The sequence below is a fragment of the Argopecten irradians genome, chromosome 2 (assembly GCF_041381155.1).
Source record: "Argopecten irradians isolate NY chromosome 2, Ai_NY, whole genome shotgun sequence".
Lineage (NCBI taxonomy): Eukaryota > Metazoa > Mollusca > Bivalvia > Pectinida > Pectinidae > Argopecten > Argopecten irradians.
The window spans coordinates 60,023,021-60,049,318 of NC_091135.1; the positions used below are offsets into that span (position 1 = coordinate 60,023,021).

Consider the following 26,298-nt stretch of genomic DNA (forward strand, 5'->3'; position numbering starts at 1 on the left):
TAGAAATATCTAACTAAAAACAGTAAACAAGTAAACACACATCACTTTCTGGAAATAGATCATTCTAGATCTCTACTTAAAATCAACATGTTTACAAACATATTTGTTTATACATGATTATATTCTAGAAAGTTCTATAACCTAAATCAATGATATGACCTTCATAGGATGTATTGATAAAAAAAAAGCTATAGGAGTTATCTCCCTTATCTCATAACTACATGTATTTAGTGTCATACATAACACACCCCTCCTTAAAGAAAAGAAAGTTTTCTTGAAAAGGAAACTTTCTTCAAATATTAAGTCATATTTAAATCCTTGATAAAGCATCTGCTAGAATATTGTCTTTCCCTTTGATATGTTTGATGTCAAGATTGTATTCTTGCAAAGTCAAACTCCACCTGAGAATTCTTTGGTTTTTGTTTTTCATTTTCCCAATGAATGTCAAAGGGTTGTGGTCAGTAAAGACCAACACAGGCACAACTGTAGTGCAGAGATACACATCAAATTGGTTCAAGGCCAAAATCAACGCTAAACATTCTTTCTCAATGGTGGAATAATTTCTCTGGTGTTTGTCAAACTTTTTCGAGAAATAACAAATTGGATGGTCAATTTGTTCAGTACCTTCTTGCATCAAAACAGCACCAACACCTACATCACTGGCGTCAACAAACAGTTTAAACTGTTTATTAAAATCTGGAGCAGTCAGAAATGGTGAGTTTGATAGTATGGCTTTCAATTTCTCAAATGCAGACTTACATTCGTCTGACCAAACAAATTTGACATTTTTCTTTAACAAAGCAGTAAGTGGAGCTGCTATAACAGAGAAATTTTGACAAAATTTTCTGTAGTATCCAGCCATACCAAGAAATCTCATCAGCTCTCTCTTGCTTCCAGGAGATGGAAAATCTATAATTGATTCTACTTTGGCCTGAACAGGTTTAACCTGCCCCTGTCCTACAACATGGCCTAAAAATTCAACAGTTGCATGACAAAATTCACATTTCAATAAGTTTACAGTCAATTTCATGGTAGTGAGTCTTTCGAAGAATTCACGAATCCCGCGTAGATGGTCTTCCCACGTGTCGTGGTAGTTGATGACGTCATCAATGTATCCATCGCAGCCTTCCAGGTCTAATACCACGCTGTTAAGAAGACGTTGAAATGTTGCCGGGGCATTCTTCATACCAAATGGCATAACTTTGTACTGGTACAAACCTTGCGAGGTTACAAATGCCGACACTTCTTTAGCTCTTTCTGTTAATGGCACCTGCCAATATCCTTTCAACAGGTCAAACTTGCTTACGTACTTGGCTTTGCCAACTTTGTCAATACATGAGTCAATCCTTGGAATTGGATAAGAGTCTGTTTTACTGACAGAGTTTACTTTCCTGAAGTCAGTACAGAACCGGTATGTCTTGTCTGGCTTTGGTACCAGAACACATGGAGAGCTCCATTCACTTTTGCTTGGTTCAATAATATCATTGTCCAACATGTATTGAATTTCTTTCTTTAAGTGTTCTTCTTTCAAAGGATTGACACGGTAAGGATGTTGCTTGACAGGTGGCGCATCGCCTACATCCACGTCATGATAGATAGCATCTGTTTTGCCTGGTGTATCCGGAAACAAATGATTAAACTCAAGTATCAAATCTTTCAGTTCATTGCGTTCCTTTTCTGATAGATGACACAGTTTCTTGTCCAAGTTCGCGAGCACATCTGAATTCCGTAACTTAACACCACAGTCTAAACCTACATCTTGTACACCACCATCTAAGTCTAATTTACAAATATCAGCTGTACTTTCACTTTGTGATGGTACAGAGGCCAAAGTAGCAATAGGTTGAGAGGTCTTGCTCTCTTCTCTATCTACATATTTCTTAAGCATATTAACATGACATAATTGAGTTTTCTTGCGCCTCCCTGGAGTTTGTACAATGTAGTTAACATCATCGACCTTTTTCTCAACAACATAAGGTCCAAAATATCTAGCTTGCAAAGGCTGACCCGGTATTGGTAATAGAGCCAAAATTTTGTCACCTGGATCAAAACTTCTTGCACGGGCGTCTTTATCATACCATGTTTTCATTTTGGTTTGAGTAACGGCCAAATTTTCTTTTGCCAGTCCACATGCCCTTGTCAACCTTTGCTTAAAGTTAGACACATACTCTAAGAGATTAACTTTAGAATCTTCGTCCAAAATTTTGTCTTTCAAAATTTTCAAAGGACCACGTACAGTATGTCCAAACACAAGTTCTCAAAGGGACTGAAGCCAAGAGATTCTTGTACAGATTCTCTAACGCCAAACAACAACATGTGTATACCTTCGTCCCAATCTCTTTTGTTTTCAAAACAATAAGATCTCATCATATTCTTCAATGTCTGATGAAAACGTTCTAAAGCACCCTGAGACTCTGGATGATAAGCACTAGACTTATACTGCTTGATCTGGAGCTGGTACATGACTTGTTGAAAAATACCAGACATGAAATTCGAACCTTGGTCCGATTGGACAGCTTTTGGAAGACCAACCAATGTAAAGAATTTAACCAAAGCCTTGACTATGTTAGGGGCCTTAATATTCCTGAGTGGAATGGCTTCAGGAAAGCGTGTGGAAGCACACATAATAGTTAAAAGATACTCATTCCCAGACCTAGTTTTGGGTAGAGGACCTACACAGTCTATAATGACTCTACTAAATGGTTCCTCAAATGCTGGAATGGGGTGCAAAGGTGCAACAGGGATTTTCTGATTAGGTTTCCCTACCACCTGACAAGTATGACAAGACCTACAAAAATCAGCCACATCCCGTTTCAACTTGGGCCAAAAGAAGTGATCTAAGATCCTGTTATAAGTCTTGGTCACACCTAAATGCCCTGCCATAGGTACGTCATGAGACAAACTCAGAATATCTTGCCTATACCTCGGTGGGACAACTATTTGATTGACAACTTTCCAGTCTTCCTCGGGAGACACATCAGGGGGGCGCCACTTGCGCATCAACACGCCTGACTTACGGAAGTAACAAACCGGGACTTTCTCCGCCTCTTCCTCACTCAAAGCCCGATTACACAGTAAGGAGATTTCAGGATCTTTTTCCTGTTCTACTATAAGCTCCTCTCTAGACAAAGATGATTTACTCATCATGTCAGACAAAGAAGTAACCCTTGTTAGGAACAACTCTATCACTATCAAAGTCTACAGGATTGCTCAAAAGATCACACTTGCTCCCGACATCCTCTATATCATGAGCCAAGAAAGTGTCACCTAACCCTGGACTATAATGATCCTCAACTACTGCAACATCAGAAACCTTCTTACTCATTGAACGAGTTACAGCACAAGAAGGGAAAATACCAGGAAATTCCTGTTGAATAGTCTCAGCATCATCTGTTTTATCTGGAATACTGGACACTAAGGGATCTACCCTAACTTTCTCTCCAGCCAAGTCATTGCCTAAAATGAGCGACACGCCCTCTATGGGAAGTTCCGGTCTAACACCAATGGTGACAGGCCCAGTAACCAAGTCTGACTTTAAATAAACACAATGGAGAGGCACATTAACAAAACCTAACTCTACACCTTGAAGCAAAACACTACTACCAGATGAGGTCTCCTCAGACAAAGGCACTACGCCATCTAATATCAAAGAATGAGAAGCCCCAGTATCTCGCAAAATCTTCACAGGTTTCAAGTTGGTAATATCACTAGTAAGTGAAACAAAACCTTCAGAAATGAAGGGAGAGTACTTCTCCAAGACACTATCAGACTCTGAGCTCTTAATCTCAACAGACACTTTAGAATCTTCCACAATATCACTAAGTTTCTGACTAGGCTTTGACATAGCTAACACAGAAGGAACTGACTGTTTACGCCTTTGCTCCTTACGCTGGAGAGAATAACATTCAGACATAGTATGCCCTACTTTCTTGCAGTAATTACAAACAGGACCAGAAGGAGACCCCACACCTGCCCTATGATCTGTTTTAGAATCAGACTTAGTCTTATCACCTAATTTAGGTTTGTCGTTAGAAGGGCCACTAAAGGTTGGGTTCCTAGGCTGACCAAATTTACTAGTACCTGTGGTACTGTTTTTGTCTTGAGAACTGTTTTTAACAAATGAGCCTTTGTGGGTGAGAGCGTAATCATCAGCCATTGTAGCTGCTTCACTAAGTGTTTCAACTTTTCTCTCATCTAAATGAGTTTTTATGTTTGAGTGGACACAACGTTTAAAACTCCTCTATCAACAATAATTGCCTCAATTTACCGAAATCCTCATCAATTTCTTTAGAATCACACCACCTATTAAATAATTGTTCCTTTTCTCTGGCAAATTCTACATGAGTTTGTTCATCTCTCTTTCTCGAGTTTCGAAATTTCTGGCGGTAAGCCTCAGGAACTAACTCATAAGCTTTCAAAATAGCTTTCTTGACTACTTGGTAATTTGAAATATCATCAACAGATAAAGAAGAATAAATGTCTCTAGCTTTACCAATCAAGACACTCTGAAGAAGCATTGTAAGCTTATCTTCAGGCCATTTCATACTATCAGCTATTTTCTCAAAATGTAGAAAATACTTGTCAACTTCTTTCTCTTGAAAAGGAGGAACTAACCTAATATTTCCACTGACATCAAAACCTCTGTTTCCTTGTAAACCCCTAAAAGTTGGATTACTTGAACCGTCTTGAGAAGCTAGCTCTAATTCTTTAATTCTAAGTTCTGTTTCAGCTTGAATTTTCTGCTTCTCTAGTTCTAACATCTGATCTCTCTCGATCTCTTTTTCTTTTAATTTTCTTTCCATTTCTTTTTCTCTTAACTCTCTTTCTTTGTCTATTTCTTTTTCTCTTAACTCCTTTTCTATTTCTCTTTCTCTCATTTCTTTCTCTATTTGTTTCATTTTCACTTCATTCTCTATTTGTTTCATTTTCATTTCATGTTCAAGTTCCATTTGTCTAATTTGGATTTCTGAAGTGACTGTTTCCTCTATACTATCTAATGCACTAGAGTCAAATTTGCCATTGTCAACAAAATATCTTATAATTACATTCCTAATTTCAGCTTTCCTCAAATTAGTTTTGATAGTAAGGCCTAAATGTTTACCCAATAACAGTAAATCCTTCTTACTAACTTGCAAAAGAACTTCCAGGGATGGCGCTTTAACAAACTGTTCTACCTGCATAGTAGTCATATTTATCTAGCTGTTGGTTTCAAATGTAAACTCAAAGTTTGTACACAAATTTTGAAAATTTCTTAATTAATTTTTCAAAGTTAGATTTCACAAATTGAATATCGATCCCGGACACGAGCCCCCAATTTCTGTTACATGAACGAATAACAGAAAGGAGAAACCAGCAGCTAAATTCAAAACACAATTTAATTATATATACAATATTATACAGAGATGGTTTACGATATCTAAAGTAATTGGTGGTGGTACAAGACTAGTACGATGATTTAAAGTGTTACTTATCTGTATGCGAATGTCCTGGTATAATCCTTGATCCTTCCAGGTTTCAAATTAACAATAATCACAAATCCACAAGGAAAATTGAATGTCCACAGATGATTTGTAAAGTTCCAGGCAATATGAATAAATCCACACAAAGTGTTGTAATAATCCACAGATAAAGTCACAATAGCTCTCCCAATAGAATCTTATATGGCGCTGTACAATTCTTGATATGTCTTATTACAGGTCTCATTACAGTTCTGATTAGCCTTGGGCAGCTGGAGTATATATATCTAAACCGTAATTCAAGAATATTGGAGAACCTTCTACTTCTAGAAATATCTAACTAAAAACAGTAAACAAGTAAACACACATCACTTTCTGGAAATAGATCATTCTAGATCTCTACTTAAAATCAACATGTTTACAAACATATTTGTTTATACATGATTATATTCTAGAAAGTTCTATAACCTAAATCAATGATATGACCTTCATATGATGTATTGATAAAAAAAGCTATAGGAGTTATCTCCCTTATCTCATAACTACATGTATTTAGTGTCATACATAACAACATTTACGACATGTCTACTCTGTCTGCCACTGTCTACATTTACGACATGTCTACTCTGTCTGCCACTGTCTACATTAACGACATGTCTACTCTGTCTGTCACTGTCTACATTTAAGACATGTCAACTCTGTCTGTCACTGTCTACATTTACGACATGTCAACTCTGTCTGTCACTGTCTACATTTACGACATGTCAACTCTGTCTGTCACTGTCTACATTTACGACATGACTACTCTGTCTGTCACTGTCTACATTTACGACATGTCTACTCTGTCTGTCACTGTCTACATTTACGACATGTCTACTCTGTCTGTCACTGTCTACATTTAAGACATGTCTACTCTGTCTGTCACTTTCTTATTCAGATATTCCAATTAATAGCTTGTGACTTTTACTTTCACCCCCAAAACATTGACAATGTCATCAAGATTTGTACCATATGGTGACGTCTCTTTCTTTTCTGCTTCAACTGAAGATCAATAAACATTGACAAATATACATCTCACATACTTATAGCTAGCTCAAACGGGTTTGAATTAGGATATTATTATGGGTGAAGAAATTCAATAAAAACAAATTCAACATCAGCTAAAACATAATGAAAACATATTGATTTGGTTGTATTAAAATAGTAGCATTTTTGGTGAACAAAATAATGTTCTTTCCACATATATTACAACCAGTTTATATTCTTTTCTGATAACACTCATTGAAACTCCAAGATCATTTGTTTTATTGAGCTAAATCCCATTCGGTGTTAGCTAATACAAAAAGAGTTACTCCCCTTGTTGCGTAAATCTCTCAGCAAAACTTCACAGTTTTTTTTTTAAATATGCGTCTTAAATTGATGAAATTATCTTATCATTTATGTAACCATCTGAATGAATCTATCATATGCATTGTTTTAATTCGTCTGGTTCAAATATTCTTGATTTCATGTTGTTTTATTCAGATTTAATTTTGATTACGGTTCTGTTATTTTTTCTTTGTTAAGTTTCAGATTTTGCTTTTGTTTATTGTTGTTTAATATTTAATTCCATTTTTGTTGGGGTTTTTTCAATTTTTTTATTTATTGTTTCAACTTACGATGCTGTTGTGTTGTTGTTGTTTCAGATTTTGATAACGTTCCTGTTGCTATGGTTTGTTGTCCGTAAGGGAAGAATGGAGTTGAAGAGAGCTGTTGAAGGTGAACAGAAACCAGAAGTGATACCTCTGACAGAAATAAAGGATGATAGCAGCTGATGGAGTTTAGGGGAGATCACTACATATTATATTTCTATACATTCAGTCTTGTTGTTTTCCACTGCCTGCAACATTTAAGCTTTTCTTTGCCTACTACACTCGCTTTTGAATTGAGTGAATGTGGTCAAGTTCATGTATATGTGTATACCCAAGTTCAATGCTAATAAATTCATTTTTCTCCTAAACAATGACAACAATATTGATGCAAAGTTACTTATATTATAATGAAACTCTCAACTTCGTATTTTGCAAAACGTAAATGATATAAATTCCTTTTATGGAAAAAAGGTAAATAATTCTAAAAAATGATATTCTTAAAGAGAAGTTCTTCAGTGATTTTTAGGAATCGTTTTTGATCAGATGATTGGATGATACTTGATAAACTTAACCACGAAAAAAGTCAATGTTACAAATATAATGTGTATTAATGGATAAAGATATATGGAAGTTTAGCAGGGGCGTAGCTTGCTCTATAAAAAAAAGCCCGGGCTTGCACATAAAAAATCCTAGTATGAGTTATTCATGGTCTTGTAAAGGTTAAACATCAATGTTGATCCGTCAAAGTCTTGAATGAAATTTAAATCAAAGTTAAAATAACCTAAACGTAGATGATTTATCTAAAATTATTGATACTGAAATATACCCGTGCAGTTTTGGAAGTCCGGAAATGAAAACCTGAAGTCGTATCCGTTTATTACAATAAACCTACAGGTCCTGGGTGTTTAGTGCTTGTGTTGTTTGGTGCGTTAATATGAATCTTCTAAGACACAAGATGGTTTTTTCAAGCTTAAAATAAAAGACACGCAAAGTCAAAGGACGACAGATGAAATATCGAAAAGTGACACCTCCCAAATTATAGTGACACAGAGTAGATTCTACTTAGATAGTCGCTAAAACCTGCCTATATTATTAGGCTTTTTATTTATTTTTTGCCAAATATAAAGTCTATATATAAGGCGACTTTTATGCCTTATAATATGAGGCGCTGTTTTTATATTCATTCATTTTTTTCACATATATGTATAATTTGATTTTTACACATGAAAAAAATCCATAACGTAAGAAAGTTCCGTCAATCTATCCTCAAATCCCCTTAGAGTCACTCAAGATACATGTAGGACTTATCATGAGATTTTCATACACTTTGTACTAAACATTAATGCATGATTATCAGGTACAGGTAGAGAACAGACCTATACATTTGATTTTAATAAATCTAGTTTAGCAATACCAAATTATCAAACATCATTTTCGGGGCTAAACAATTCCTTAAAACCATTTTCCGTCGGGGGGCTTCGCCCCCCTGAACCCCCTAACCAGGGCACTGCCCTGGACCCGCTGGGGGCCTGGGCGGCCCCCAGACCCCTCGCCTGGGCTTGCACATATAAAAGACTCTAGCTACGCCCCTGTTTAGTAGTTTCAAACTATTGTTATTTTTGAAAACTGGTTATATATAATGATTAAGTAAATCTTACTAAACTAGCAGTATGTCTTCTTGGATACTCGTATCATAATGTTGTCTCATAGAACATGCTTTTGATTTAGTGATTTTGTGTCATATTTTGTGTCTTGGTAAAACTATAGACTTTACTGTTATCTTAATTCATCAAATTGTGATTTTGGTTTTTAAATGAAAATCAATGGATGAGGATTTTTTTATATCTTTGTAACTAACTTTTGGAAGTTTTCCTGCTTTACCATGAAGCTTTTTTATCTATTCTAACACTGCTACCTTTATTCTATCGTCTGTATTATTTATAATTTACGTATATATATTTATTTATTTTCACAAACTTAGATATTGTTATTGTGCATTTGCAGATGACAGAGTTACCTTGAGTTAGGTATGGATTATTCTGTTGGTTTTGTAAGCATAAATTATCAGTTGTTTCCAAGGAAAATTGATGTAAATTTTGCTTTCAAAATGATCACGTTATAATCTATATTTACCTACAAGGACATGTAACTCGTAATGTGCAAAGACGGATTATATATGTTATATATGCTCTATGCAGAATGTGATTTTCAGTTCTTACATTGGGTGTTTATATTTATTAAATTGGTACAAATGCACCAGTCAATCAATATTGATGTATTTTTGTCACCTTACACACATACGAACAATGCATGTAATTTTATGAGGGAAATTGTGATTACACCTGTAAATACAGATGTTGGATATTTACACATATTTGTAATTCGAGGATGATTAGATAGATGTATGTTAGATAAAAGCTATTGTATTTATGTGGTATGTATTCCTGGGATGATATGAGTGACAGGTGTGAAATTGAATGTAAATATTGTTATTGTCATTTGTTTTATGACTGTTATCTCTGCTGTTAAATGTACAATACTTATTATAGAATTCCAAACAACGAATTATTTGATGTGGTTTCTGTGTAGTTTACACTCGTGTTATCAGATCATTGGTGTGATCACTCTTGTTATGTAACCTGTGTATAACTAACACAGCTCTTTACCAGTAGTAACCCAATCCTTATATTACAGTGTACATAATAATATGCCATAGCTGTATATACCACAATTGGCCAAAATCAATTGGTGGTTTTAATTGGAAAAGGTATTACCCGGTATATGCCAAAGCCCAAGTTCTTGTTTATGCCGTAAAATGATCTAAATCCGTCTGAAATTTCTACTTCTTACGAATGATATGGAATGATCGCGCACCTGCTAAGATAATGGTAATTTTGTTGTTGTTTCCCATACTGTATACGTGTATATTGTGGCAGACATCTTGTTTCTTTTCATACAAGGAATTATAATATGATTACGCTCGTTACGACTGATTGTGCTCATTACAGGTTGTGTTTGATGGAAGGATAAAGGTCCTTAAACGTGAAGTTTACGATTCTATTATTCACTGAATGAAGGGAAAATGTAGCAGATACAAAATAAAAATGATTTTCGAATTTTATCTGCAGCTAAAACATCGTGCATATTTCCGGGGCCATACCAGTTATAGTAAATGTAATATCAAGAAACACTAAAGTATTATTGTTAGTGTCATGATGTTGTAAAATACCTAGCATTAGAAAGCACTGGACAAGACTATCTCTAAAATACACAGATATACTGTAGTTGTACGTCATCATGCGATCTAATTTTTTTTGTCATCAACCTTGCTTTCAGATACATGTTGAATTGGATTTGACTTTATCCATACAATGTCATCGTCCAAATGTGACCATCCATCTATCCATTTGGATACTTTCCACTTACGAAACACTTACGAATTCAGAAGAATCTATAGTTAAATAGAAATCATAATATAGATACTTTTGGTTCTTTTTATATTCTTTGTTGTTCAGTATTCTGCCTCATTAAAAACCGATATGATCTCATCTGATTGTTATAGATATTTACCTCGGATTATCTGTGGTAAGTCTTTCTACAAATATTGCTGTTTTAAGAAGTCAAGCCACTGTACTACACGACACTTACGTAATTCAGAACATAGTCAAAAATTATTTAGACATTTTTTTTATCAAAATAAATGCATTGATCCATGTCATATGTTACTAGTAAAATAGTTTGATTTAGAGCATCATGACTGAAAAAATCGGTTTTAGCCTTGGTATAATATAATGTTTAAGGTTTTTTTCTCATTTTCTCATCATATTACCGGGACCATTATCAAATTGTGTAAATACTTGTAGATCTCGTTTTAGTTTTACACTCACAGTATGATCTCTGAATTACATGGTATATTCCAGTCAATTCCTTATTGATAATCTGCATGTATTGATTACCGAAATGTAGTTTCATTAAAAACAAAACTGAAAATGAAAACACCTGTTCAAAGTACGACTCTTTCCAGCGGGGATGAAGAATTTGTTAAGCTGGTTGAACATTTCAGAATTTGTATAACTAAGCCTGACCCGTCCTTTGTTGAATTACGATAACTTTGTAAAAAGCCTCGTAGCGGAGGACACATTAGCTAGGTCCATTGGGGAATTAGGACTACCGGGTTAAGGCTTATGATGAATAAGGTTTTAGTTAGGTACTTTGATGAATTAAAACCACTTGATTGATTGTGTCCGTTTTGGTGAATTAGAATCAGTTAGTTAGGTCCAGTGGTGAATTAGAACCAATTAATTACTAGGTGCTTTGGTGAATTAGGACCATTTGATTATGTCCTGCTTGATGAATTAGAGTCAGTTAGTTAGGTCCAATGGTGAATTAGAACCAATTAATTACTGGGTGCTTTGGTGAATTAGGACCATTTGATTATGTCCTGCTTGTGAATTAGAGCTAACTAGTTAGGTCCATTGATGACCAGCTGTTAGTGATGGTGCTTTACATGTCAAAATATATGTAGCTAGTTCTTATACCTTTATTGCGTTTTGGAAGGGTATAAATCGCGAAAGGAGTTTCATTATCTAGACGGTATCTGTCTTTTCTTAAGGATTGATTGTCAATTTTGTTGCTTGCATTGACTGATGAAGAAAGTTAATCTCGTGCAAATGAAGTGAACTGCGAAGCAGTTCATGTAACATTTGCACGAGATTAACTTTCTTCATCAGTCAATGCAAGCAACAAAATTGATAATCAATCCTTATATTTACGTTAACCAATTTAAATATCCCGCTTTTGAAAAAAGTCAAATTATATGTATTCGGTATAAGATTATTATACAATTTGCAACATTGTACCAGTTATCGTACATGTATGTACAGCTACGGAACAGCCGCCAGTCAGTTCTTTTCGTCATCAAGGCAACATAAAATGTAGTTCCGAAAATAACTTCATTCTTTGCGCGTTGTTACAATTAAAAACGGCGATTTTGAAATATTGTTTTTATGTACAGGAATTAATGGCTTAAATTGTATCATAAAAACATGATCATGTAGCTTCAAATAAAAAAATACTGCGCAGTACTAGCAGTGCAGTCAACGTGTAATCCGGTTGCTCGATTTAGCAGGGGTCCGGTTTTGAAGAAAATGACGATTGTGGTGAAAATGCTGAATAGTTGGTATCTAAACATAATCAAATCTTTTAAAAATCAATTGCGATTGTCATGGAATGTACCTGAATGTTGTATTTCAGGGGCTCAATAAAACGTGTTAAAATGTGGGATTTAGTCGCAGATCACTGGAAGACTTGTGTGTTATTCTTGAAATGTGATAACTTCTCTGTCAACTGGAGTTTTAGGATTAAAATTCTGTATAAAGTAAGTAGAGAAACATTGATTTGAAATGTTGGTGGTTTCCAACGACCCTCGAATGCCGTGGGTTTTGACACTCGCAGAATCGTTTCGTTAGGCTTATGTCACTGAAATCAGCCTGTTTGGTATTTGAGCGTATTTTTATGGAATCTATCGTTTCTAAGCTTACATGTATGTCACCGTTTCACATATAGATCTATATATTGTACACATTATCCTAACTATTTGCGTTCGATTATGCCTACTTCGATGAGTGATGAACATCGCTGCGCTCAGTAGCCTATGTTCAGCATTTTCCGGGGCTTGAGCCTAAGTCATCGTTTCTTCAAAATACGTGTAAAATATCTGTAATATCATATTACTAACAATTTCTAATATCACGTTATCAAACATTTCTGTCTGTGTTTCTAAATGTACAGCGATAAGCCACATCCCAGAAAGTTCATTCAAAACTGAAGCGGCGTAAAACTAGGTTAAAATGTAAACAATGTCAAAATGTATTCTCACGCCGGTCAGAGGTCAGCGCGTGACCAAGCATCTTCATTGGGAAATGAAGTGATCGGAGTTTACTAGTTTCATTGAGGCGGAGCGAAGTGAAAATGTAAATATATTGGATTGAAATTCAAATTTGATTTCGTTTCAGAAAATAACTTGAAAAGCACGACAATCCGTGTCACTTAGACTACGATACTAGTCCGATATTAATTAAACCAATGTGATTCAAATCATCTTGATGTCATGCTTAGCGTAGATTTACTCTGAACAAATATTTTATTTATTGCTTTCATTGGCTAGTAAATAAGTATGTTAAGTACGACGTTGTGTTTGATTGGTGCCCTAGATTATTTAAATTGATAGTTAACGTATATGGCTATGTTTCATACATAAAAAAATTATCGCCCGTTTACACCATTGTACAGGACGAATAAAAAATCATGTAAAACGGTTTCTCTGCTTCTTAATGTATATACACATGAATTAATCGAAACTTTGAAGTTGTTATTCCCGTTTCCTAGTATTCAGTAATGTCGCGTATTACCGATAGGTTTAGAGTGCTGTGAAGTATATATCTTTTGTTATATTCTAGTTGGATTTAGATTTTGTTGCTCAAATTGATACCGAAATATCATTTACATAAACGTTGTCTATAGATAAACGTAGATTAGATCTAAAAAGCACGGGTAATAAGAAAATTGATTTTATCATGCACGAAATATTTATTTTAAAATGGGCCAAACTTTGATAAATGTTAACTCATTAAATGAAACAATAAGGCGAAGAGAGGGCGAATAAAATGCAGTGCATGTGTACATGATATTCATTGTTACATAGCTATAATTGAAGTGGAAGAAGAGTGGGCGAGTGAACTATTTTGACTCCAATGTTGTGTTTTGTGAACCTCATACGTGAGAATGCATGGTGACAGGATAATAGCAACACCCTTTTCACATGGACATAGGTACATACATATGTATTTCATATGTGTCATAAGTTCGTCTGAAGTCTTCAATATTTCTATAGATTAAAGTCATTAGTTTCACTTATATTTTGACATTTATCAATATTGATTATGAAAAATCTATTTTCAATTTGGATACATGATACCGATCAAAATACCGTCCATTTCATAGAGTTCTTTTACTTTCGAATAACACAGCGAAAAAATGTTTTCTGTAATCATCAAATATATTTATATTTGGAACTGTTGAATGATCGGTTTGGTATTTTTAAAAGGATGGCGGAAAATATCTCCATCGGCCTGTTGCTCAATTCGATTATATTAATTTTTCGTTGATCATGATATGTCTCGCTTTGAACATTTTGTTTTTGCAGATTTGTCTATCGATGTAGTTCTAACCTGATCATGAAGACTAAATATACTAAGATTGATTTGCAGGGAAGCACAATCCATTATCACATCTTTCGTTATGATGAATGAATGCAAGGATACAATAGGTTGTCACTGAGGCCTTGTTGATTTGTTTTTGATTTATTGATGATTAACAAAAACTAATAACCAGTTTGATTGGTTTCGTTGGTTTGTCATGTTTGGATTTATATCATGGTTAAGCATATTTATTGAAATAAAATGGCTAAAAACACAATACAGGAATTGTGTTATATGTTATTAAATCGACTTACAGGATTTTAATTTTTTCAGTTTCAACTTTCAAAATTACTAATTCTCTTCATATCAAAACGGCAGGGATATGCTGAGGAGCATCGTTAGCCTTGAATTATATCCATGTTTGCAAATATAAGCGGCCTCAACCGTAAGCCCAAGAAAATAGCATAATATTTAGATAGAATCAGTGAGGATTTCAAATGAGGAAGCTGGAAAAAGGACATTGCAATTGATATTACTGAAACAACAGTCGTTTATATAGTTTGCTTAGTATACGTTGTAGTTAAGGGAAGGTCCAGAATAATCTAAAATGACATTAATTTATGTACATGGTGTGAATGAGTGCTCATTTCATATCCGATTTATGAAACGAGTCTTATGATGATTTTGGGGGGTTTTTTGGCAAAAAAATATGGGGAAAAAGTTTCATAAAATATTCTATGAAAGAAACATTTTTAGATACTTGTTATCACATAACTACACCAACCTACATTTTAAAGAATCTCGATGTCAAATTGTGTTTTAAAATTCCAGCGGAGGTTCCACTTTGTTACGACGTCCTAAATTCTGACGTTACGTCATTGTCTTCTAACGTCACAATATATCTCCCGCCAATGAAATTTGCATCAGGTTATATTACGCTAGTGACATAAGTATGCAAACATATTACACAGGGAAGTTACTGGATATATCAGGCGGATTAGTATAAAAAGCGAGATGAACCAATTATATACACATGTACACTACATTGAAGTGACGTTCGAGAAGGAAATTGTATAGCATGATACGTCTTTAATTTAAAGGAATGTATCTGTTTAATTGATATCTTTAAGCTCAGTTTATGGGATGATGATAATAATAATGATATAACATAATGATAATTGCACTATTTGAAGTGTATTGTTTGATTTTAATAAGTATGTCTCAATTAATCGCTTAATAAGACGAAGGAAATGATAGAATTATTTCAAAATATTTTTAATTGATATGGTCAAAGGATGAAAATTTTCTCAAATATGTTTTTCTTCACTAACTTTTTTATAATTTGATTGATTAATCATTACCGTTAATGAGATGAAAGTTGTTTTTTCCAAAAGAGTAAATTATTTTTGTCGCAAAAAAATCATTGAAGAAAAGAAAAATGACCTTAATGTTTTCATATAAAAAATCAAAAGCTAATAAAGTAAATATAAAATAATGATGAACTGGGAAACGAGAAAACCATTGTTAAACATTGTTTCCGATCTTTGAAAACGTTTCAGATGACATGCGTATCTTTTCTTATTATATTTTAAAATTATTATGTACCTAGTACATGTTGATGCAAAAAGTCTTGTTTATTTTGTGTTTCATCTTACAGAAGGTTTTCAATTGTTTACCGGTTTACATTCTTCTGTGCCTTGTACTGTGGTTTCTTTGTGGTATTGTCATTACCTATAAAACAAAAACCGTAGCTCCACCCCAAACCATAACATAGCTTCATGAGACCACAGTCTACCAAAAGGACTGAATGCATCATGTGAAACTGACTGTATTGAAGTAAACTAATTTGTTCTTATGGTTTATTTGTTGTTATGGTTTTAGGGAGAGTACTTATTTTATTGTAACTTCTGGTTCAAGAAACCTATATGAGTTTTGATATTTTTTGACTTGGACCAAAACAGATAACCAAATTATATCATGATCATCAATGACAAACCATGCCCGATGTGAATGGTAACCCTATATTTTTATTAGCTTACCTGGTCCGAAGGCTTATGCGATACCGCAGCGTCCGGCGTCCGGTGTCCGTCGTCCTTCCGTCCGTCTGTCCGTCAACAATCAACTTCTCCATAACCGCTGGCCGGAATTTAACAAAATTTGACTGGTAGCATCCTTATGGGCTACTGACTGAAAATTGTACAAATGGTTGGATTGACCCCCCGGGGGCCTGAGGGACGGGGCCAAAACGGGTCAAATTGACTATTTTCATATTAACGACTTCCTTTCTGAAAGTAAGCATGTAATAGCACTCATAACGCAATGGTAGCATCCTTATAGGGTGGGGATTCAAAATTGCACAAACGATGGGGCTGACCCCCAGGGGCCTGAGGGGCGGGGCCAAAAGGGGCCAAATTGGCTATTTTCATATAAACGACTTTTTCTCTGAAACTAAGCATTTGATAGCACCCATAATGCAATAGAAGCATCCACATAGGGTAGGGATTCAAAATTGTACAAATGATGGGGCTGACCCCCGGGGGCCTTAGGGGCGGGGCCAAAAGTGACCAAATTAGCTATTTGCATATAAACGACTCCGCTCTGAAACTAAGCATGGGATACCGCTCAAATTGCAATGGTAGCATTCTTACAGGGTTGGGATTCAAAATTGTGCAAATGGTCGGGCTAATCCTAAAGGGTCACTTTGGCTATTTCCATATAAACGACTTCTTCACTGAATCTTACCATTGACTAACACTCAAAGTCATATAATAATGATAGCACCATGATATGGTTGAGGTTCAAAATTAAACTATTCGTCTGGTTAATTTTGCTATTTCTGATTTTTAGAGCTTTTGTGATATTTAGAAAAAAAATCCAGTTGAGCGATATAGGCCCTCTGGGCCTCTTACTACGTTTTAGTATTATGGGATATTCAAATATCTGGGAGTGAGAGCACTTATTGAAAATCTGAATTTAAACGAGGAGCGCATCGAAAAGAATGTTTCGAAGAATAGGTTGAGAAAATGGGAAAACCTATTGCAGAAGAAATTCTTTCAGTGAAAATTCCAAGTTTGATTAATTAGGGTCATAGTTTTTTTTATAGAAAACCCGAAGAATGGGTCGAGAAAATGGGAAAACCTATTGCAGAAGAAATTCTTTCAGTGGAAATTCCAAGTTTGATTAATTAGGGTCATAGTCTTTAATACTGTTTTTGAAAGATTCTAAATTAATTGCATATCCTGAAAACAATTGCTCTTTTTTAAATTCACCACAAATTCGCATATTTGTCAGTTGATGACATTTCAAGCAATATTGTGTAATCGGGACATATCCTGCTCCATGTAACACCTACGTCTGTCATTCATCATTTACACTTGTCAGATGCAGCAGTTTTTATCTAATTTATTTTTTTGGTGTAGAGGATTCGAAAACATATAAAAGAGCGCTTTAAAAGCGGATGTCATCACAGCCTTTCTAGAGCGACAACTAAGAACCACAACTGCTGCAAGGTAAACATGCTTACTTGGCTTTCTATTCGTGAGCTTTTGTGTGTATTAGATTTTCAAAAAAAATAAGAAAAGCCGTGTCTACACTTACTTTACCTGTAATACTTTGTCGCAATGGTGCGTCTGTTATGATGTTAATTTTAGTAATATTCTACATGTATCTCTGGTGCTGTTCTGTAACCATCATTGTTTAATGTCGTCAATGTATGAAACATAAAATAATGCTCTAGACCGAAAACTGAAACGGGATGAACAACTTTAATTGCTTTGTAGATAAAGAGGTAATTACCAGACGCTATTGATGTAGCTATTACTGTTTCTAATGATTATACTATTAATGTACGCTGTTTCTGAGAGATGAAGACATTAGGGCTATTGATGTTATTATTTATACTATTACTGTACGCTGTTTCTGAGAGATGAAGACGTTAGGGCTATTGATGTTATTATTTATACTATTACTGTACGCTGTTTCTGACAGATGAAGACGTTAGGGCTATTGATGTTATCATTTATACTATTACTGTACGCTGTTTCTAACAGATGAGGACGTTAGGGCTATTGATGTTATTATTTATACTATTACTGTACGCTGTTTCTGACAGATGAAGACGTTAGGGCTATTGATGCTATTATTAACACTATTAATGTACGCTGTTTCTGACAGATGAAGACGTTAGGGCTATTGATGTTATTATTTATACTATTACTGTACGCTGTTTCTGACAGATGAAGACGTTAGGGCAATTGATGCTATTATTTATACTATTACTGTACGCTGTTTCTGACAGATGAAGACGTTAGGGCTATTGATGTTATTATTTATACTATTACTGTACGCTGTTTCTAACAGATGAGGACGTTAGGGCTATTGATGTTATTATTTATACTATTACTGTACGCTGTTTCTGACAGATGATGACATTAGGGCTATTGATGTTATTATTTATACTATTAATGTACGCTGTTTCTGACAGATGAAGACGTTATGGCTATTGATGTTATTATTTATACTATTACTGTACGCTGTTTCTGACAGATGAAGACGTTAGGGCTATTGATGTTATTATTTATACTATTACTGTACGCTGTTTCTGACAGATGATGACATTAGGGCTATTGATGTTATTATTTATACTATTAATGTACGCTGTTTCTGACAGATGAAGACGTTATGGCTATTGATGTTATCATTTATACTATTACTGTACGCTGTTTCTGACAGATGAAGACGTTAGGGCTATTGATGTTATTATTTATACTATTACTGTACGCTGTTTCTGACAGATGATGACATTAGGGCTATTGATGTTATTATTTATACTTTTAATGTACGCTGTTTCTGACAGATGAAGACGTTAGGGCTATTGATGTTATCATTTATACTATTAATGTACGCTGTTTCTGACAGATGAAGACGTTAGGGCTATTGATGTTATCATTTATACTATTACTGTACGCTGTTTCTGACAGATGAAGACGTTAGGGCTATTGATGTTATCATTTATACTATTACTGTACGCTGCTTCTGATCGATGAAGACGTTACAGCTATTGATGTTATCATTTATACTATTACTGTACGCTGTTTCTGACAGATGAAGACGTTAGGGCAATTGATGTTATCATTTATACTATTACTGTACGCTGTTTCTGACAGATGAAGACGTTAGGGCTATTGATGTTATCATTTATACTATTACTGTACGCTGCTTCTGATCGATGAAGACGTTACAGCTATTGATGTTATCATTTATACTATTACTGTACGCTGTTTCTGACAGATGAAGACATTAGGGCTATTGATGTTATCATTTATACTATTACTGTACGCTGTTTCTGACAGATGAAGACGTTAGGGCAATTGATGTTATCATTTATACTATTACTGTACGCTGTTTCTGACAGATGAAGACGTTAGGGCTATTGATGTTATCATTTATACTATTAATGTACGCTGTTTCTGACAGATGAAGACGTTATGGCTATTGATGTTATTATTTATACTATTACTGTACGCTGTTTCTGACAGATGAAGACGTTACAGCTATTGATGTTATTTATTTATACTATTATGTACGCTGTGTTTCTGAAGATGAATGACGTTAGGGCAGATAGATTGATTGATGTTATCATTTATACTATTAATGTACGCTGTTTCTGACAGATGAAGACGTTATGGCTATTGATGTTATATTTATACTATTACTGTACGCTGTTTCTGAGAGATGAAGACGTTAGGGCTATTGATGTTATTATCTATACTATTATCATACGCTGTTTCTATGTTATTATTTATACTATTTTTGTTCGCTGTTTCTGACAGATGAAGACGTTTGGGCCATTGATGTTATTATCTATACTATTATTATACGCTGTTTCTGTGTTATTATTTATACTATTTTTGTTCGCTGTTTCTGACAGATGAAGACGTTTGGGCTATGGTTGTTGCTGTTAGTCTTAATGGTTATATTGACTGCTGAAGCTGACGCAAAGAAGAGAAGGCGGAGAATCAAGTTTTCAATTAGAGTTACTTTTAGGAGGAGGAATCGTGCACGTGGTCGCCGCGATGTAAGTACGAAGTTGCGTAAGACAATTAGGTGGTTCATTTATTGGAAGAAGAGTAACATGACGATGGCTATCTTGGCAAATAAAAACGAAAATGGCTGAACGTAGGCTTTTATAACAAGTCTATGTCTTAATCATCCCATACATAACATCGTGTCATTGGTAACATCTGATTGGTTGATACAGCGGTGAAAGAATTTTAGTCTATATTGCTAACTTAATTTGGAATAACTTGAATAGATCATTAGTTATTTAAGCATTAAACTGTCTTCCTATGGAATCTATGGTCTATATAAATGCCAGAGCTTTGCGGACAATTATCTCATAATATAAAACGTATATTTACATTATTAAATCATTTTGGGTTTTCTGCATTAACGTTGTTTACGTTAGAACAGGAAAACCTTTTATCAACGACGATTTAATCCACAAGATGGAACAGTGATCAGTTGACGTTACCATGTCAACATTAGTGACGTCATACTGGTCACGTTTTGGGTGTCAGTTATACCCCATAGACTTCACTCTGCCTTGGTTAGTTTATATAGTAAAAGTGACAAGTGAATGTAAATATAAGGATTTATTGAATTGAACCTTTATTTCGTAGATCGAGGAAATGTTAACTCTTCCCTGTGACGTCAGAGACTACGACACTAATAAAGATGACGTCATCAGTCGAATGGAATGGCAGAGATACATAACAGAATTTAATCCAGAACTTGACTTTACAGAATACGAGGACGTTATCATTGAACAACTCGATACAAATGGTAAAATGTCTTTTTGAAAGTTAATACATGTATACATCTAAATACATTTAAAGATGATCCACCGCTGACAATGGCATTTTTTCGCTATCAAAAACAGAAGCAGACGATTTAGTATTTTTCTCCAGTTACAAAAGTTATTTACTTTACACCATTATCACCATTGAAATGTTTGAGCTTTTGGTTTTACTTCAAGACAAAAATATTAAAAATAATTATTTGCATCCCGAAAAAATTCCGTGGCGCTATGTCTTATATGGAATGAAGTATTGATTCCGCATGCACCAAAAGCAAAATAAATAATTTCATATTATTTTTGTGTTGATTAAACATATATATACACGATTAATCACCAATTATTGTTAAATTGGTGAATATCGTTTATGCTCTGTCGGCGGTGGAGCATTTTTAAATAAAAATATCATAATTTTCCCCCAATATTTGTAGAATTACCAGTTATAGAATGCTTTTGTTTTTTATGTATCGCCTATTCATATATTCCTATTCACTATGAACTTACAGTATATGAAATACACAAATACAAATTATACATACATGTGGTTCGGGGAGTAAATCGTGGACAGGTAACCAGCATTGTTCAACAAGCTACACAAAATACAAACACACATATGTTTTATAAAAGTAATTTTCATTATGATAAACAAATTCGATACTATGTTTGAGCAGAGCGACAATGCAACATACTTACTGACCGAGTTCAGAAAGAACCATCGTGATGTTAATTTAGTTCTATCTACATGCATATTTAACTTTTACGTGGCTACTATAGCATACAGTGTACGTTCCACCAAAAATGATGATATTAGACAGAGATCTCTGTAATACCAAATTACTTAATGTTACTGAACAGAGCAATCGTCTGTAACCATGACTTAATTCCAACCATAATCTTTTGCACAGGAGACGGAGTTCTTCAGGTGGAGGAATTCTTTGTGGATACGAGATACAAAAAAGATTGCATATGAGTAAGATTGATGTTATATGACCATTTTGATGAAGAGGACTGGTTTTTATCATAGTCAAAGTTCCTCGCTTTGTCTGACAAGTCCTTGTAGAGACCATGACAACAGAATCAGTGATGTAGAACCTTACCAAACCAACAAACAACGGAAATCACTCAGTAAAATAGCAGTCACGTCGATGTTCGTTTGTTATGTCTTTCACAGTACCATATATATAGGAAGTTCATGTCTTTCACAGAACGATATATATATAAAGTTCTATATAAGATCCATGTCATGTTCTGTAATATTAATGTATAATTCCATTTTGCTTGTAACGAGCATTTCCATTGACTTAAACATTTACGTTATTAACCCATAAAGGAAAACGGCGTCGCCGTTTGTAACGTCGCTTCAGATTGGCTGATACAATGGCGTAATAACTCCATAGAATGTCAGTAAAATTGAATTTTAAGGGTTACTTTGAATACATATTTTATCTTATGGAGATATAACACAAAAATCTTAAAGTCATCTCATCATAAACAGCTTAACGGTTTATTTAGACATCAGATTTTTGTGTTATATCTCCATAACATAAAAAATATCTTCAATTTAATCCTTACATATTGATTTTTGCTATATATTGATAAAAAATATAACCCCGACATAAAGTGTTTATTCCAATATAGGTTTCGTAAATAAGAGCTGTCCATGGCCATACACCTGAAACCATAACGGGTTATGTTATTGAATAATGAGTTATTTTCTGAGCTCATACTTAGTATGGATTACATATTACATTTTGTGGGTTTCACATCTGCTAATATTTATCATAAATGTGGTTATCATATATATAGAAAGTTATATTTTCAATAACAATCCTTAAATTTAAAAAGTGAAAAACAATCAAAAGTTGTATAGTTTCTGTATTTGTGACAGATTTAGATACTTTTCTTTTGTATACTGAACACCTTATCGGTGACAAAAATCCGTTGAAAAATACATATTGTGGTTTTATGAAGAAAGCAATAAACAGACCGACGTCGGATACATAGCAAACCAACTTTGTTACAATTTTACAGTGCTTGCAGTAGAATAGGAGAGACAACTCTGTATTTGACGTCACATTTAGGTTTTGTAATTCTTGCTGTATCTTTCAAATACATTAAAGCGTTTCCTACTATTTTATTCACGTTCAATCATTTAAAATCTACAAAACCTATTAAAATAATAAGTTTAAAAGCGACGGTCCATGTATCTTAATATTTTGACAAAGGAAATATCACCATCTTCACTAGATTTCAGATGCGATCGTGCCTTGTACCGTAATGTATTTTGTATAAGATTATCTTACTGAGTAACTATTGCTGACAATGTTATTGTTCTTCAGATGGATCTTTGTATACACACATGTATTGTAAGTATTGTAAATAAGAATAAAGAGTACGTGTTTAATACTGAGACGTTTGAACTACATAACAGGGGTCGGACTTTTTAACTCTACTTCATAGTGATACTAGGTTTGTGTTTTACTGCTATCAGAGGGTTGCACTTGATTCATGTCATTGTTACGATACCATTATATTGGGAGGACATTTGTTGCATCCGGTTAGAATTTGTACATAACAACAATAAAAAAAATGTGGTATAACGTATTTATGTTGGATGTACAGAGTGTCTATAAGCTGTAACGAGTTTGCTCCCTTTATCAAAATGTAATCAATACAGGTATGTTAAATAGTAAAATCTTTCTGAAGACAAATCACTTTCTCAATATTCTGAAGAAGTGATTGTGCAAGGTTTATCTCTGAATAAAACTCTTACACTTTCAGACATTCAGATTTTTTTAATTTTTAATAATAATCATTAATAAAAATGATAATAATGAAGATAAATGTACATCGTTCCGTCAGAACCGCAAATTAATTTCAATGTTTACACTATCTTGGTACGTATTCTTGTTTCATCTGATTATGTCTTATTTGAATTGTCCTGATACTGCAGTCTTGATTACGAGTTTCTTCATAACAAACCTCGCGTATCTGCCAACGTGATGCTAGTTTATGGTGTATTCGTGATTAATTGATGTATCACTGCTGTAAAGTAAACAAAACAAAAAAAAAACAAAACAAAAACCACCAATATTTAATATGACATACATTTATTGTTTTTAAGTAATGACCTTCAAATGTAGGGAAAATTACGGTATACTAGCGTAACGGTTGAAACTTGCATTTATTTTATTTTGATTAAGCTCAAAGAATTATTTTCATGGCAATTTTCTGTATTCATAATATTTATTTAATATATGACTTTTTTATGTAACCATTACTAGTCACACAAATTAATTTGAGGGGATAAGCAAAACATACGATATTTAAGAATTTATAAACAAACATATTGATGAAATAACCCAGTAACATGATTCTAAAAGGATGTACATGTCCGATTGTTAACCTGTCCAGCTATCAGACAAAAGGAACTAAACAACACGTGATACTTACAGACAGTCCTTTCTATATTCCGTATCCGACGATAACTCCTCTACCTGGAGAATTCCGTCTCCTGTAAAGAAAACAATAGTCACTGACATTTAGAGTTCATCTCATTGCAGCAGCACATTGTGTGTGTCAAATGTTTTTCGTAGTTACCATAGATTCCCAAGAAACTTCATTTTGATAATAATTGCAAGTGTCGTAGGCTATTCTCGGCCGGGCGATATAAACACCATCGTTAAAATCTCCAAGGGAAATAATATATTCCTGACACTTGGTTAGTTCAAACCTGGAAAATCTACAAATTATTACCGTACAAAAAGTAAAATTTAAAAATAAGGTTATTCACTGATATAATACTGATTACATTTTTACAACCAGACCATGGAGTCTATAGGGAAGACAGATAGTAATAATATTTAGATTAACATTTTAATAAACGATGATATTTTAGATTACCATTTGTATCGAGTTGGTGGATGATCAAATCCTCATACTCGGTATTCAGTCCTGGGTTCAACTCGGACATATATGCCTGCCATTCTAGTCTGCTGATGACACGATCTTTATCAATGTCGAACTCTCTGACGTCACACGGAAGGGTTACAATATTCTCAACCTATGGAATAAGTTGAACAGCATTTGTTTAGGGTTCGCAAATGGAGATAATTCGTTAAAGATATCAATTGTATATACAAGATATTTTCTGTATCAACTTAGCATTAAACTTTATTCACTAGTATTCTATTTAAATTTCTAAAATACGATTAAATTTTCAGTGTTGTCTTGTTGATCATTTTAAATGGTATTGGAAGTCTTTCTTCAAAACAAGTTCACAAAGATTAACAATCGTGTATTTGAAAATGGACTGGAAATTCCTATCAATAACATTGATGCAAATGCTAATTCGCGGAAATAAACTTTAAACGAAATTCGCAAAGTAGCTCGCACGCGAAAGAGAGGCTGTTTACAGTAATTCGTGGTATATTACAGTATAATAACCCTGGCCAAACCAGGTTAGAACGTCCAAAAAATTATCAGGGAAACGTTACCAGAATATTGGAACAACTTTTATTTATTTATTTTTCACTCACAAAAACAAAACATTGTTTATTTTCTAGATATATAGAGTTGAAGGCTGCCAAGGTTGGGGTCACGGGGTCAGCCTTCATATATAAAATAGATAATATCCCTTCACTTATTTATGTGTATATTTATTATTTTTGTAGCTATGTAATTAAGAAACATTTAAAGCAAACAAGCGAGGATCACTGGTGCCGCAAGAGGATGAGTTATACTTACAGAGCGACTCGTACGCTGCTTAACTATCTTCTTATACTTTAATTTAATCTTGGTGACAGTCTTCCTCCTCTTTCTCCATGCATCAGTTTCAGTAGTTACTACCACCATCACCACAATCAACAACAGCCATACCCCTATCGACTTCATCTAAAACAGTCAGTGAAGGTTGTATTTCAAAACGGTTTATGTAAAACTATAAAAACATTTACTCTAATCGATCCCAACACCACAGTTAATGAAAAGACATATTATGTGATTTTTCTTTTCTGTCGAGACACAATTGCAACACACATGCGAACACATTGTAATGCGAACACGTAACAAAAAATAAAACTTAACGGAAGTATAAATTATAAGACATAATACTAACATAACAAGCCTTGCCACATAACCAACGGTATTCCAAATAG

At 34.2% G+C, this 26,298-nt stretch overlaps 3 protein-coding genes across 4 annotated transcripts in view; 2 read left to right on the forward strand and 1 right to left on the reverse strand.

Annotated features, from left to right (window-relative positions):
* LOC138316108 (transmembrane protein 64-like) overlaps window positions 1-14,563 on the forward strand; it is a 58,930-nt gene extending 44,367 nt beyond the window's left edge. Inside the window, exon 3 of the mRNA XM_069257614.1 lies at window positions 7,142-14,563. Coding sequence (XP_069113715.1) covers window positions 7,142-7,270 — 129 coding nt within the window. The 3' untranslated portion in view covers window positions 7,271-14,563. The remainder of the gene's footprint in view (window positions 1-7,141) is intronic.
* A 3,147-nt stretch (window positions 14,564-17,710) lies between these two features.
* On the forward strand, window positions 17,711-22,286 carry LOC138316110 (uncharacterized). The gene is made up of 4 exons (XM_069257618.1): window positions 17,711-17,795; window positions 20,216-20,362; window positions 20,967-21,129; window positions 22,048-22,286. Exons 2-4 carry the CDS (start codon window positions 20,216-20,218, stop codon window positions 22,110-22,112), a joined length of 375 nt encoding a protein of 124 aa, XP_069113719.1. The 5' UTR covers window positions 17,711-17,795; the 3' UTR covers window positions 22,113-22,286.
* A 1,494-nt stretch (window positions 22,287-23,780) lies between these two features.
* On the reverse strand, window positions 23,781-26,092 carry LOC138316109 (uncharacterized). Of its 2 annotated transcripts, none has more exons than XM_069257616.1 (4): window positions 25,889-26,092; window positions 25,046-25,205; window positions 24,596-24,656; window positions 23,781-24,184 (listed from the first exon to the last, which is right to left on the reverse strand). In XM_069257616.1, the coding sequence occupies exons 1-4, from the start codon at window positions 26,033-26,035 to the stop codon at window positions 24,148-24,150; spliced, it is 405 nt and encodes a 134-aa protein (XP_069113717.1). In that variant the 5' UTR covers window positions 26,036-26,092; the 3' UTR covers window positions 23,781-24,147. The 2 variants fall into 2 exon arrangements, with proteins under 2 accessions (XP_069113717.1, XP_069113716.1); XM_069257615.1 differs by having other exon boundaries at window positions 23,781-24,187.
* Window positions 26,093-26,298: the final 206 nt, after the last annotated feature.

Coding starts and splice junctions, on each gene's coding strand:
- LOC138316110 (XM_069257618.1), top strand. CDS start 20,216: ATGAAGACGTTTGGGCTATGGTTGTTGCTGTTAGTCTTAATGGTTATA. Junction 20,363..20,966: donor GTGCACGTGGTCGCCGCGAT/GTAAGTACGAAG, acceptor TTTATTTCGTAG/ATCGAGGAAATGTTAACTCT. Junction 21,130..22,047: donor TGAACAACTCGATACAAATG/GTAAAATGTCTT, acceptor TCTTTTGCACAG/GAGACGGAGTTCTTCAGGTG.
- LOC138316109 (XM_069257615.1), bottom strand. CDS start 26,035: ATGAAGTCGATAGGGGTATGGCTGTTGTTGATTGTGGTGATGGTGGTA. Junction 24,657..25,045: donor CCACCAACTCGATACAAATG/GTAATCTAAAAT, acceptor TTTTCTTTACAG/GAGACGGAATTCTCCAGGTA. Junction 24,188..24,595: donor GAATATAGAAAGGACTGTCT/GTAAGTATCACG, acceptor TTTACTTTACAG/CAGTGATACATCAATTAATC.